Genomic DNA, 12,886 nt, shown 5'->3' on the forward strand with positions numbered 1-12,886 from the left:
CCCTCAACCCACACAGAGAAATGCATGTTTCCTGGAATTTGACCGCAAACACTAAAGCTTCTTTTGACTGTTGTTAATTTGTGCAATTTTGGATTAAGCAACTGCCACATTATATTTGCTCTTTATCCAGGAGGCTCTCAGATGGTTCCCCCCATAAATTTTTATTAAAGTATAACACATACAAAGGAAAATACAGAAATCAATTCTACAGCTCAGTAAATTATCCTCAAGTGAACGTACACATGTAACCAGCACCCATGCCAAGGAGGACATGACGGTAGGGCTTCCTCAAGGTCAAAGGCATGGGCTCCAATTCATGTATGTGGTAAAACCACAGTAACGGGCACTTTACTAGATGTGGACTCTTATAATTTGGATTTTAGCTTTTAGCCTACTAACGCTAATGCTTCTTGAAATATACGTTTCCATGGGTTTTGTTTTCTTAATGCTGTCATGCATCTGGGTAGATATAAGCATAATTGCAGGGGGCATATATAATCTATAATTTAAAAAATAAACTTGAGCAAACTTATTCTTGGATAGATGAAAACTACTGATTGCAAATACATATTCTTTTCTGTTTGTTAAAGCAACTGGTATGGTCACTTCTTTCAAGGTATGGATTATAGGGCAGGAAGTAAGACCTTGTTTTTCATGTTCTGAAATTCAGATTGTTCACTTATTCTACTGACTTTGCTCATTGGTTCAGATTCCTCTACAAAACCCTAAAACAAAATTTGCTTCTGAATCTGACAATGAGAAGTTCCTTAGATTTAGTGTTTGCTAAAAAGAGATCTTGAATACCATCTACTCCAGAGTCTCCTCTTTACAAATGAGGATGTGGAAGCACAGAGAGACTACATGATTCACTCAAGGGCGCTTGGACTTTGTGTGAACCAGGGGGTGTGAGGTACAACGTTGATCAAGGTGCCCTTGCCCAAACCTGAACGTCACTTTAAGTGGCACAAATCACCTGGCCTGATGTAAAGTCTTACAAAAGATGGAGACTCACTGAGCTGTGATTCTGTGTTAGCAAACGTGGCACTCAGAGCCAGAGAGCTCTGGCCCATGAAGACATTTGCTGCCATGTCCAGGAATCCTGTCCCCAACCCAAAACATCATATGGCACAAAGAAAGCTTGTGAAGGAGGAAGCCAAGAATTGTTTCAGGAACATTGTAAGAAAAACAAGGGAGACAATTTAAGAAATGTTGGGGTGTGATTCAGTTCAAAGATTTCTCTCAGCCACTACTGTCATCTCTCACAGGATGACTGAGAAAACAAACTATTTAATACGCCACGTCCAAAACAAAGAACAACACCCCCAAAACCCAATCCAGAGCCCCTCGACTGTCCTGAGGAAAGCGTGGGTAACCCAGTCCTCATGTCTCTAAGACACAAGTGTCATCATTGACAGCTTGAAGAACGAGCAGGTGATTTCAAAATACGTAGGAGAAGGGTAAGAAACGGGCTGAAGGGCCCCAGCCCAGGGGCGGCCCAGCAGAGCCCAGAACCCGAGACAAGCAGGTTCCTCGTCTGTCCCTGCTTGACTCCCTTCCCATTGCCCTGGCCGGAACAGGGTCCTCAGGGCTGTGAGGATGCCAGCAGCCCCAGGGCCCGGTCTTGGCAGAGCTCTGCTGAGCTGGCCATCCCTCCCGACGGGCAGTTACTGAGCGCGGGCCATTGGGCTGACTTCTCTAGAGACACGGCAGATTGTCGACAGGTTTTACAACAGCTCTGACCACAGGGCAGTCGGTCTCCTTCCCTGCTTCCTTGGTGGGTAATTATGAGCCCGATTTGGGCTTGAACTAATTAATACCTATTTTGTTTCCTTTAAGAAGCTGGAAGGGAGTGTCCTTCTTCCAAAAAAGCAAAAGCATTTTAAAAAGTAGCCTTTTCAATTCATGAGACTCAGGACTCTGAGGATTTTACCAACCCTCTCGTCTCTGGGCCCTGAATGTTTCTCCCGTGTAAATAAGTAAGCCTGTGTCTTTCCTCTTGCAGAGAAAGGAGAAATCTTTGTACCTTCTCCCAGTTACTTTGATGTTGTCTACTTGAACCCGGACAGACAGGCTGTGGTTCCTTGTCGAGTGACCGTCCTGTCAGCCAGAGTCACGCTCCACAGAGAGTTCCCGGCCAAGGAGATCCCAGCCAATGGGACGGACATCGTTTACGACGTCAAGAGAGGCTTTGTGTACTTGCAACCTCACTCCGACCACCAGGGGGTGGTCTACTGCAAGGCGGAGGCTGGGGGCAAGTCTCAGATCTCCGTCAAGTACCAGCTGCTCTACGCGGAAGGTAAGCCTGCTCCCCCTTAGGGCCTAGACTTCAGTCGCTTCCCGCTGGTCAGGATCAGGGACTGCTGCCTATCACGGGTGGAAGTTAGGAGGCACAGAGTGCTGTTCTTAAAGGCTTGTTTACAGCACTGCCATTTCTCGAATGTTCTGCATCCTTGCCCATGACCCCAACCCAACACCCCTGAGTGCCCTCCATATCCTTCCAACGTTCCCTCTGTTACCGCCTCTGTGTGATGAACCAGCAATGGTCCAGTGCCCCCAGCCTCTTCTCAGAACATCCTCTCAGATGAGAATATCATGTTTTAAACAAAATCTGCTCTCTCCTCAGGCCACACTTCCTTCCCCACCGTGGCAGGTCAGAGGTGGGGTTGGTCCCCCTGCCCGACCCTCAGTCTCTCACCCTGTTTCCTCTGCTCCCCTGAGGTCTGTGGCTTCACCAGTGGTCTCATCTCCCCTCCTGTCACCCCCTCCCGGGGTCCTTGTCGTCTTTGCTGCTTCATCTTCAGGGTGATGTCTCCATCCACCTGGGGCCCCCTGGCCTGGATCGCCCGCCACCTTGTCCACTCCACCCAGACACCCCCTCCCTTTCACACGCCTCCCAGCTTTGTCACCCCAGCGCCACCAAAGCAGCTTTGGCTAAAGGACCTCCCAGGCCACTAAATCCAGCAGACTCATATCTGTCCCCATCCTTCTAGACTCTGCCTCGCCCACATGAAACCCCCTCTTCCCTTGCCCCATTTTTTCCTGCTTCCCCAGAGCCTTCCCATGAGCCCTGGCCCCTCTCTGCCTCTCCCAGGTTTTCCAGGTTGGAGTCCCTCAGCCACCTTTCTCCATCCTCAGTCTCGTCCTGGGCTGCTCCGCCATGTGCACGCTCCGCTGTGTGTCTGGTCACTCATTATTCCTGGGGTGTGGGGGAGGCGTGTCCCCAATCTGGGAGTGGCAGCTCCCCATGTCCAACTGTCTACCTCACATCTGCACTGAGATGCTCCATGGGCCTGTCCCTGACCCCTGGGCCTTCCTCGTCCCAGGGAGGGCCCTGCAGCTCCCGGCTCCTCCAGCCCTTCTGACTTCTTCCATCTAGTCACCCAAATCCTGCTGTTTCTCTCCCTCCTGCTGCAGAAAGAGTTCAGCTGTCTTCTCTGCCTTGGACCCATATGCACACCTTTCCAAGTGGTGTCTTCTTCCCCATCTTTTCTCTCTCCATCTTCCACACTGTAGCTGATTATAATTCCAGTTAAGCCCATTCAGTGGTTTTTCTTAGAACCAAAGTCAGAATCTCCTGTGTGGCCTGAAAGGCCTCGCATGCCTCCCCACCCCCCCCTCCCTGCAGCGTCTCCCCTCCCCCGAGCCTTTAGGTTTTAGTGCAAACATCCTTAGGGAAGCCCTTCCTGCTTCTCAGACCATCCTGAGCTTCCTGAGCACTCCGGGCTTCTCCTTCAGGCTTGACCAGCACTCAGGTTTTAAATTAACCACAGGATGACATGCTGAGGGGCGACCTCCCCGCCAAGAACAGAGGCCACGGGGCTCAGAGACCACCTGTCTCTTTCGCTGCTGCAGCCTCGGCTCCCGGCACGAGGTTGCTTTGCCATCAAAGTGACTTGAGTCCACTGAGCACAGTGAAGACTCTGGGCTCCGAAATGCGGGGAAGCACAGGCCCGCCCGCCACCGTCCCTCCGCCGGGGGATTCAGACTTTCCCTTCCTTCTGAGGCCGCACAGTCACGTCCCTGTCTGCTCACCTTCACCCCTTCGGCCGCCCTCCCTTCCTTTCTCTTGCTCTGCCCCCCAAGTACCTTCTCCCTCGACCTGTTCCTTCCCTTCACGTGAGCTCCGGGCAGACCTTTTGGGCTTGTCTCCCAGTCACAGGCGTCACGGCTGGACTGGGGGGATCCGGGTGGCCACCCCGCTCTGGGCCGCCGAGGCGGGGTGGAGGCGTCTCAGGAGACCCCGAGTGGCGGACGCGGTGGGCCTGATGCTCGCCGGGACGCTGCAAGAACGGCAGGAGAGTTCCGCGTGTGCCCAAAGCGGGGAACACCACGCCTGCTGGCCTGTCTCTGCCGTGGGCTCACCGCGTTCACCCTCGTTCCGTCTCCTGCTCACTTCCAGTTCCCAGGGGCCCCCCGTCCACAACCATCTCGGCGTCGGCCAACAAAGTGAAAGGTGGGGATGACGTCAGCGTCCTCTGCACTGTCCTTGGGGAGCCGGACGTCGAGGTGGAGTTCAGGTGGATCTACCCAGGGCAGAAGGTAGGCGAGCCCGGTCTCGGTGGCTTCAGTTCCGGGCTCTTACCCCCCGCCCCCCGCCCCTGCGGTGATATGGACCGTAACTTAGCAAGTGTGAGAAAGGTGTGGGGCTAGGGTAGGGCCCGGGCTTGTTTTCTCATGAGATGCTTCAGTGTATCTACAAACAGCTTTTTTTTTTTTAACAGGACAGGAAAAAAGTGACTGGGTTCCATTACGCAATTCAGTCGACATACCCTCTTCATAACCCTTAGGGAAGGGGACGGGGCAGGGGGGGTGCTCCTTTCTTCACCTGCAGCCTCAATCTCCAATCTTAATTCTGGGTTGCTTGGAGGCCAATCCAGCCTCCTTCTGGAACCTTCAGTGTTCTCTCTCCCCACAAGCTGGACCCTGGGGCTAGGAGCTCTGAGCCGATACTCACCAAGTGGGCATATAAGCCCAGGCCTTCAAAAAGGTGCTGTGAGGCCAGAGATCATTTTAAAATAGACTTTCCATGAAAAACAACTCCACCACATTTAGCCCCTGTGCCTTCTCATGAAAATAAACTGCTTGCTACCGGCATGGAATAGTCCGTTTGTTGCCAGAAGAGATTTGGCCTCCTAAGATGTACTCAGTAGCCAACACACTTCTGGTTTAAGGGCTGGGATTGGTGGAAAATCTCTCCCTGGAGGATGGTACTTTCCTGGTACTAGGTACTTGTTTTCAAAGTGTCCCGTTTAGAAGACATTAATAATTTTTAGTGGAGGCTTTTTTTTTTTCCACATTGTTAATTATGAGAAGCAGAAAGGGTATTATTAAGTAATACTATAAATATTACAATTATGTTAAACTAATCCAGAAAACACTACGTTCCAATAGTCAAAGTTGGAAAAAGCATCTCAAAAGTGACTTACTTTCTAGAAATAGGGGTTATGTCACCCAGCGTATCATGTTATCTGTCCTCGGTACAGCCAGAGTCCATGGCACACTGGACTAATCGTGTGTCTCCCTCTCCCAAGTCTGAATAATTGGGAGGTCTTACTCATTTACGGTGAGTGCTAGGCGCCTCTTCTTGACTTTAAGTTTTGTGGATAAGAACCATTGAGCATAGGGGTGGGCAGTGTCAACAGGAGAGCAGTGGAAAATGTTATCCATCTTTTTATGTCTCATACCAGTCCCACATTCTTGGAGTTCCAAAAGAATAAAATGTATATATTAAGTAGAAACTTACTGAGGAAAATGGCAGCGCGAGAGAGCCACACAGCATAATGAAATTCAAGCCCCTGCTTGGAAAAAAATGCAGCCTCCACGGACGAGACAGTGGCAGGCCTCCCACGAGCTGCGCATACCAAGCAGTCCTTTAGAAGCATGTGTTTTTCACGTTGAAAGGGACACTCAGCAGCGTTCAGTGAATGGGAGCTGTTGAGAGTGGCTTGTGGTCTGCACTTCAGCCCGTGTGGTGTCGTTCGACAGGATGAAAGGCCCGTGACGATTCAAGACACTTGGCGGCTGATCCACCGAGGACGCGGACACACCACCAGGATCTCCCAGAGTGTCCTGACTGTCGAGGACCTGGAGACCATCGACGCCGGCGATTACATCTGCACGGCTCAGAACCCCCGAGGACAGACGACAGTAGCTACCACTGTTGAGTTTTCCTGACTCGGGAAGTGAAGTCTAACGGACTGATGCAAAGCCCACGTGTGCACACAACTAGCTCCGGGGTTCCTCTGACTTCTGCTTTGCCTGAGGCCGATGTCCAGTGCCAAACCCCAGGTCCTGCCTTGTGAGTCAGACCCAGACATCTGAGCTAAACGGAAGTCACCGGGTCTAGTAACAGAAGTGTTAACTCCTCTAACAGAAAGCATGTATTCTGATTGCTGACCTACGTATATGCACTTCTAGTTTTTATACTAAGAAGGCATATATGTAAACAATGTCATATAATCATTTCTATTAAATGAGCAAGTTTTGTAAAAAAATAAAAAATGGGCCAAGGGCTCGTTTTTAAAGTTGGCTTGATGCACATCCAGGAGGACTTGTTGGCAGCAACATTTGCATCAATACCTAATATTCTGTTCGATACAACAGCCACAGTGCATGAGAATCTAAAAATGCAGTTATATGTAGTCCAATAATATATGGACTTTGTATCGTATGAAGCTATCAAAAACATGTCAACTTTTTCTTAAACCGCTGTACTCAAAAGTAGTTCTAGATCAGACATTCAGTAAGAACCAGAGCATGTGTTTTTAAAAGGTTAACTTTCAAGGTAAAATTAGATGCACCAATCAAGGAAGAGTCAGCCTCATTTAGGTTTTTTTTTTCTTTACGATCTTCAGAAGTATTTAGACTGTAGCTATTCCAATTCTCTTACCTTGTACAGCAGAAATGATACACGTAGCTTCGAATTTAGAAAAGAAAACCTGAATCTAGCTCCGTGAGCCAAATTTCAGCCCAGGACCAATGCTGTGGTTGCCTTGGGAATTCTTGGGCAGTGGGTTAAGAGGCGGCGTGACGTTGGTTCCTGTGCTGTGAGAAGGGCTCCATGCTGGGTAACACTTCAGAGAGTGACGTACGTCAGAGGAGGCAGATCTCATGTTGAATATTCCAGCATTATTTATTTGATCAGAGTAAAATACACTTTCCATCACTACAAACTGAGCACAACTACAGTTGTTTACACATCCGTATTTTTATGACGTGCCCACATTTTGCAACCTAAGTGAGACATTTGGTTTGAAAATAATCTTAACATTCTGTTTTGTTTCCTATCTTCTCTCCTGTTGTCTCCCATTCTCTGAAGACATTTTATATTAATTGTGTAAGAATGATTTCCCCAGACACCTCAGTGGCACGGAGGACAGCAGGGAAAGTACCATGCTTAAGGGATGGATGGCAAACCCAACTCTGGCCAGTGACGTGGAGAACAACCTGGAAGGGTAAGCAGAGAGAGAGAGATTCCAGGGGGTGGCAGTGAACCTACGTTCCCATTTATCAGAAACAGACATGGAAGGTTACACACATAATAAACTGGTGAAGGTTAAGGACTTCAGACACAATCACTAGTAGAACAAAAACATTCATCAGGACTGTCAGTCTGCTACGTAGTGTACATGTAAGTGATGGCTCGAAGATCCACCTCTGGTGTCCTGAGTCTGTCCTTACTACAGGGGTTGTCTGTACAGCCGTCGAACGTCAGCAACGCCGAGTAGTAAATACTGAGCACAAGGTTGACACACGCAGGCAGAGGAAGAAAAAGCCATGGTTCTTCCTCCCTCCCCCCACCTCCCTGGAGTATGAGAACTGGGGGAGGGAATAAATGAAGTTTTGGAAAGAAACTGAAATGCAACTTGGAGAAGAGTTGTATAAGCCACATTTCCCCTCGTCGGCTGACCACTCCACCACCTTCCCAAGGACAGGAGGACTGTGTCAAGGTGCACGGTAACTTAGTCTTATCTCGCCAGACTTGCTGTTCTGTTATCAAGGTGACCCTGCTCCTCAGTAAGCACTGAACCCTGTCTTTCTCAGTTCTGCCAGCCAGTGACGACTCCTCATTCTTCCATCTCTCTAGGGTTTCCCAAAATTTGCACTATTGGATCCAGGCCTTGGTTTATTTGGAACGTGGCTCAGCACCCTGAAGATGCGCTGGCTCCGGAAAAGCATGTTCCTTGTCCCCGAGAAAAGCTGGAAGGAGGTAGAAGGCTGGCTTTTGTGGCACTGGAGGGGGGAGAAAGGAAAAGACAGGAAATGGGAATAGTGGGAGAGAAGACAGTTTAAATCACTGAGGATAGCTCAGATCAAGGTAAAAATAAGGCAGAAGGAATACCGTTGGTACTGCCCTTTCTTTATACAGATTTTTAACAGCAAAATTAGGATTCTACATATGCTTATAGCCTGAAGAAATGGACTGTAGTATTTTAGGTTCACATGGTAAGTTAAAAAAAAAAATCTAGCTAGTTTCAACTGACATGGCTGGACACTGAGAGGCTGCCAACAAGTTACTCCAAAAGGACGCAGAGGTGTAAAGTCAGAGCTCGCCCACATCCACGGGCCGAGCCGAGGTGGTGGTAGAAAATCCTCATTCCAGCAACTACTGCTCTTCCCTCTATGGCTTTTGCAGAGATGCAGACACGGATTCTCACTGGACCAGCACATCTCCAGAGGTTCTCAGCTCCTGACTCAATACCCAGCAAAAGAGGCAGCATCAGACACGTGACACTCGGTTACACCCATTTCATTCACACATCCCCAGTCAGACCAAAATACACATCACAAGAAGGTGTCTGTGGTGAGGAACATTACAAAGGTTATATAAATCTTTTAACAGGCCCCTGAGAGTTTTCCCCTTTACGCGTAGGTGAAAAAGGCAACGAACAAGATCTCGTTCCGTAAGTGCTTTGTGCATCAGCGTCGGTCTGCGTAGATCCGTTCCGGCGACATTTTTCGGGCAGGGTCTCCCGGACCGAGTCCGGAGCCTCGCTCCTGAGTTCGGGTCTGTCTCAGAAGGAGCGGGTCCGGCCATGACGTTCCAGTTCCAGGGCGGGTGGGCGGGCGGGGCGCGTGGGCGAAGGGAGCTCAGCTTCCGCGCTGGCGAGGGGTCAGTCTGTCTCCAGGCGTCATCTGGGTGAGACGCTGGGGCTGGGGAAGGAGCCGGAGTTCCTCGGCGACTGGAAGGGGATGGCGGGGGACGTGGGCGACCTCTTGGGGCTGCACAGGTCCCCGTTGTGCAGTTTCCAGAGCAGCTCCTCATTCTCCATGGACAGCCGTTTGTTGACCTTGGACTCCTTCTCCAGCGACTCCTGCAGGACCGCCTGCTCGGTGGAAAGCTGCCTGGAAGACAGGAGAGGAGAGCCAGAAGCCACGTGGATATGAGGGTTTGTTTTTTCTTAAGTTCAAAAAATTCTATTTTAAATTTGAAAGTCCAAAAAATGACCCCTTTGGAAGGAAAGAAGCTTCGGGGTGTGGGTTCTGGGCAGAGACCCTGTCAAGTGTAACCTGGAGCCAAAGAAACAGCTGCCCTTTGGGATAATTTCACAGGAGGCTGCGTGGGGCATCCGCAGATGTCCTGCAGGTCTTACGACTGTCCTGTGTGTGGGGCTGTTTCCCGAAAAGCATCACAAGACCGCTCCCAGCCTCCATCAGCCGGAACCGCCGGGCAGGCTTGCCCACTTAGGACTCAGCCTCTGGTCCAGGCCACGCTGCTGAGGGCAGCAGGTTTTCCAGACGGAAACCAGAACCTCTTTAACCACCAGCTTCAAGCGCACTTCCAGGGGTGTGGTGAGAAAGGCGCACCCCGATGTTCGAGGTGAGGAGGAGCTCGGGGAAGAAGTTTTATTTTTACCTTGAAATTGCCATGTGCTTGTCCATCCGAGCTTTTAATTCTTCGTTCTCCTGCTGGAATCGCTTCAGTTTGTCGACCAGCGCCGTGTTGTTGTCCACCTTGGCGTAAACGAGAGCGCCCACATTTATACGTTAAGAATTAGATAAAGCCCTCATTTCCTAAGGTAGCTTCCTGCTGCAGGTACGAGCCAGGGAGATTTAATGAAGGGAAGTTTAATGGTATGTTGACCGTCTCTACGCTGATGCACTGCAAAAAGCATCTCCTGCAGGGCAACAGAGCACCTGGAGCCAGGCCACTTGGAAATGGACACAGCCAGGGGGTACCTGACTCATTCCAGGTCACATGGTTTTAGGGTTCCCTCTGAGAATGGGTGCCGTGCCTTTCAGTTTCAAGGTGAAAAAACACAGCAGCAAGGCAGCCAGTGTTATATCAGGGGGTCAGCACAATAGCTACTTACAGAATTTTTTGCCAAACAAAATACCCACATTTGATAAAAACTCACAGGCTAACAGTTCACAGTTCTTGGCAATGTTTAACATGACCTTGGACATGGTTTCCTGGTTACTGTTCAGCACTTACCTCCAGTGGCCACACAGAGCAATCTATGCAGCTCTATAGAGCGTCAAAATAAAGATGTGACCGTCCAGAAAGCCTCCCTCCTCAGCTGAACTAAAGATACATTTGCTGGCCCGCCCAGGCTAAACTTGGAAGGGAAACAGACTGATTGGTTGAGAGATTAAAGGACAAAATCCCAGAAGACATTAAATCGGTTGGATGAAGGGATGATTACGTCCCAGCTCACTTCCCACAGGTCAGATCTTCTTATTGGTTGGGAGGTGACATCACGGCTGTCGGCATTCGTTCCAAGGCCCTGCTGTTGCCACAGGTGACTAAGCTCCTTTCACTCTGGCTCTTAATTTGTGGTCCCACTGTTCCTTAAAGTCTTACCATCCAGAAAATGCTTAGGACAAGCCAATCAGGTGAAACAAGTGTCCAAAAAATGTAAGCAGAGTGTAAGAAAAGGGGGGGGGGTGCCTTGGAGTTTCCAGGAACTAATGGAATTCACGATAAAACTTGAGGTGGGAAAATCCGGAATTAGACTGGGCAGTGATTGGCCTAAACATGTTACCTCGTCCAATTTTACAGGAGAGGAAATTAGCTCCGTGGCTTCACCAGGGCTAGTTATCAGCAGAGCAAGTTTTGATACAGAAGCTTTCTGCGCGTCTTACTTTCTACAACAGCCTGGAGCTTACAGATAAACAAGGTAACAGTGGCTTGACCTGCCATCCTGTCAACACATTCTTCTGCATACACACCATACAGCGCTGACTAATATCGTGACACCTCTCGGGCAGGGCAAGGCACAGAAATACTTGCGGACCAGCAAAAATTCAGACGTGTGAGTAATTTTACAGCAGAGTCTGTTCTTAGTGCACAGGATGATTTGAAAAGTTCTGATGCGTGAATGGCATAGGGGGCAACAAATTATTAACAGGATTATCTGTTGCATTACTGACGGCCAGGTTGGCCATTATCAGACCTGATATCACAGGATGACCTTTGGCCCGAAATGGTATAGATGCTAGGTTGGGCCCATTAATGGTTCATGAGTTCCTTTCCTTTGAATTACCCAAAACTTCCGGGTAATTCAAAGTGCGCATATACATCCACCAGGGGGCTTAGCTCTTCCCTCCCTTAAGAGAGGTAAACAGTCTCCTATCTAGAAGAAAACCCAACTGAACACCAAAACCCAGACAGACAGACAGACACAACTAATGAAGAGCGCCTTCCAAGGGCCCTGTCATCCAGGGCTGGCTGGGGCTGGAATGAGGCACTTCTCAACCCTGAGTCACTCAGAATCAGGGGGCGAAGGGACAAGCAGTGGGAGCGGCTGGCACAGTCCAGAGCGGTGTACAGAGTACGGCAGGGGCTGCCGTGGCAAACCCTGCCCGCTTGGTTAGACCCGGGCTATTAGCAGGCAGATGTGTCCCAGGGCTGGGCCGAGACTCACAGGCACACGGGGCTTGCCGCTCCCACGCCAACATCAGGCCTCTGCCCGGCGGCCGCAAACTAAACTTTAGTCATAACGCTGGCTGCCTGTCCGGCTGGATTGATTTTATTAAGGCGCAATTCTCTTATTGCAGTCTAATTCCCAAGAAGCAAGATGAATTTAGACAGCAAGAGTGAATTGCTCCAGTGGGATTGATTAATTTACTGTTTTGAGCATAAGGAACCCACCTAGAGTTGGTGGTATATTAAAGAGCTGGTTTTACATTATTTAAAAATTCTTATGCAAGTGAATATTGACAGACCATGGAAATTGGAAAAATGACAACAAAGGTCTCCCAACACAGAATGCTGTATGTTCTTTGGGAAGAAAAAGTTCTAGAAGGCAACAATAGATAAGCCTTAAGCCAACACAGAATAGAAAATGTAACCTTTTACCTTTCATATGTTTCTAAACACCTATAAATACCAGTTACAACAACTCCACGCTTCTAGTTCAGAGGCCGGGTCCCGTGTCACAGGTATCAGCCCCTGCGGGACGGCCCTGGAGGGAACATACCAGCTTCTCCATTTTCATTAACTTGACATCCTGTTGGTGCAGTTTCTCATTCTTGATCTCTAACACAGCCTTGAGGCTTTCTAACTCTTGCTCCAGATACATCATCTGAGGGTTTTTCTGGAAAAGACACAGCAGGATATAACTCTGATCACTTAACACAATTACCTAGTTCATTGCTTACTACGAAGAAATCTCAGATTAGATTTAGAAATTAGACAAGGAGCAAGAGACTTCCACCTTCTGACGGCAGTTTTCAAAGAGGTGAAAAGGTTAAGATGTCTTTTATTTCATTCTTATGACCAAAGACTTTGAGATATTTGAAACCAAATATTTCACTCATTTATCCATAACTTAATAATGGAAAAATATTAGAAGCACCAAAGATTTTATTCAAAGAGAAAAGCCACCATAGCTTAGAATACAAAACAGAACCCTGGCTAGAGATTAGGCAATTCCAAGTCCTT

General features: G+C 49.0%; 2 protein-coding genes across 9 annotated transcripts in view; one reads left to right on the forward strand and one right to left on the reverse strand.

The window, feature by feature from the left end:
• Positions 1-6,485, forward strand: part of PDGFRL (platelet derived growth factor receptor like) — a 37,814-nt gene extending 31,329 nt beyond the window's left edge. The window contains exons 4-6 of the mRNA XM_010995712.3: positions 2,003-2,296; positions 4,400-4,539; positions 5,986-6,485. Coding sequence (XP_010994014.1) covers positions 2,003-2,296; positions 4,400-4,539; positions 5,986-6,174 — 623 coding nt within the window. The 3' untranslated portion in view covers positions 6,175-6,485. The remainder of the gene's footprint in view (positions 1-2,002; positions 2,297-4,399; positions 4,540-5,985) is intronic.
• Positions 6,486-7,108: 623 nt separating this feature from the next.
• MTUS1 (microtubule associated scaffold protein 1) overlaps positions 7,109-12,886 on the reverse strand; it is a 129,308-nt gene continuing 123,530 nt past the window's right edge. For all 8 annotated transcript variants that reach the window (XM_031440245.2, XM_031440244.2, XM_031440241.2 and 5 more), the window contains 3 exons: positions 12,423-12,539; positions 9,857-9,954; positions 7,109-9,345 (listed from right to left, as the gene is read on the reverse strand). In XM_031440245.2, the coding sequence (XP_031296105.1) occupies positions 9,132-9,345; positions 9,857-9,954; positions 12,423-12,539 (429 nt within the window). In that variant the 3' untranslated portion in view covers positions 7,109-9,131. The remainder of the gene's footprint in view (positions 9,346-9,856; positions 9,955-12,422; positions 12,540-12,886) is intronic.

This window comes from Camelus dromedarius, chromosome 22, assembly GCF_036321535.1.
Source record: "Camelus dromedarius isolate mCamDro1 chromosome 22, mCamDro1.pat, whole genome shotgun sequence".
NCBI lineage: Eukaryota > Metazoa > Chordata > Mammalia > Artiodactyla > Camelidae > Camelus > Camelus dromedarius.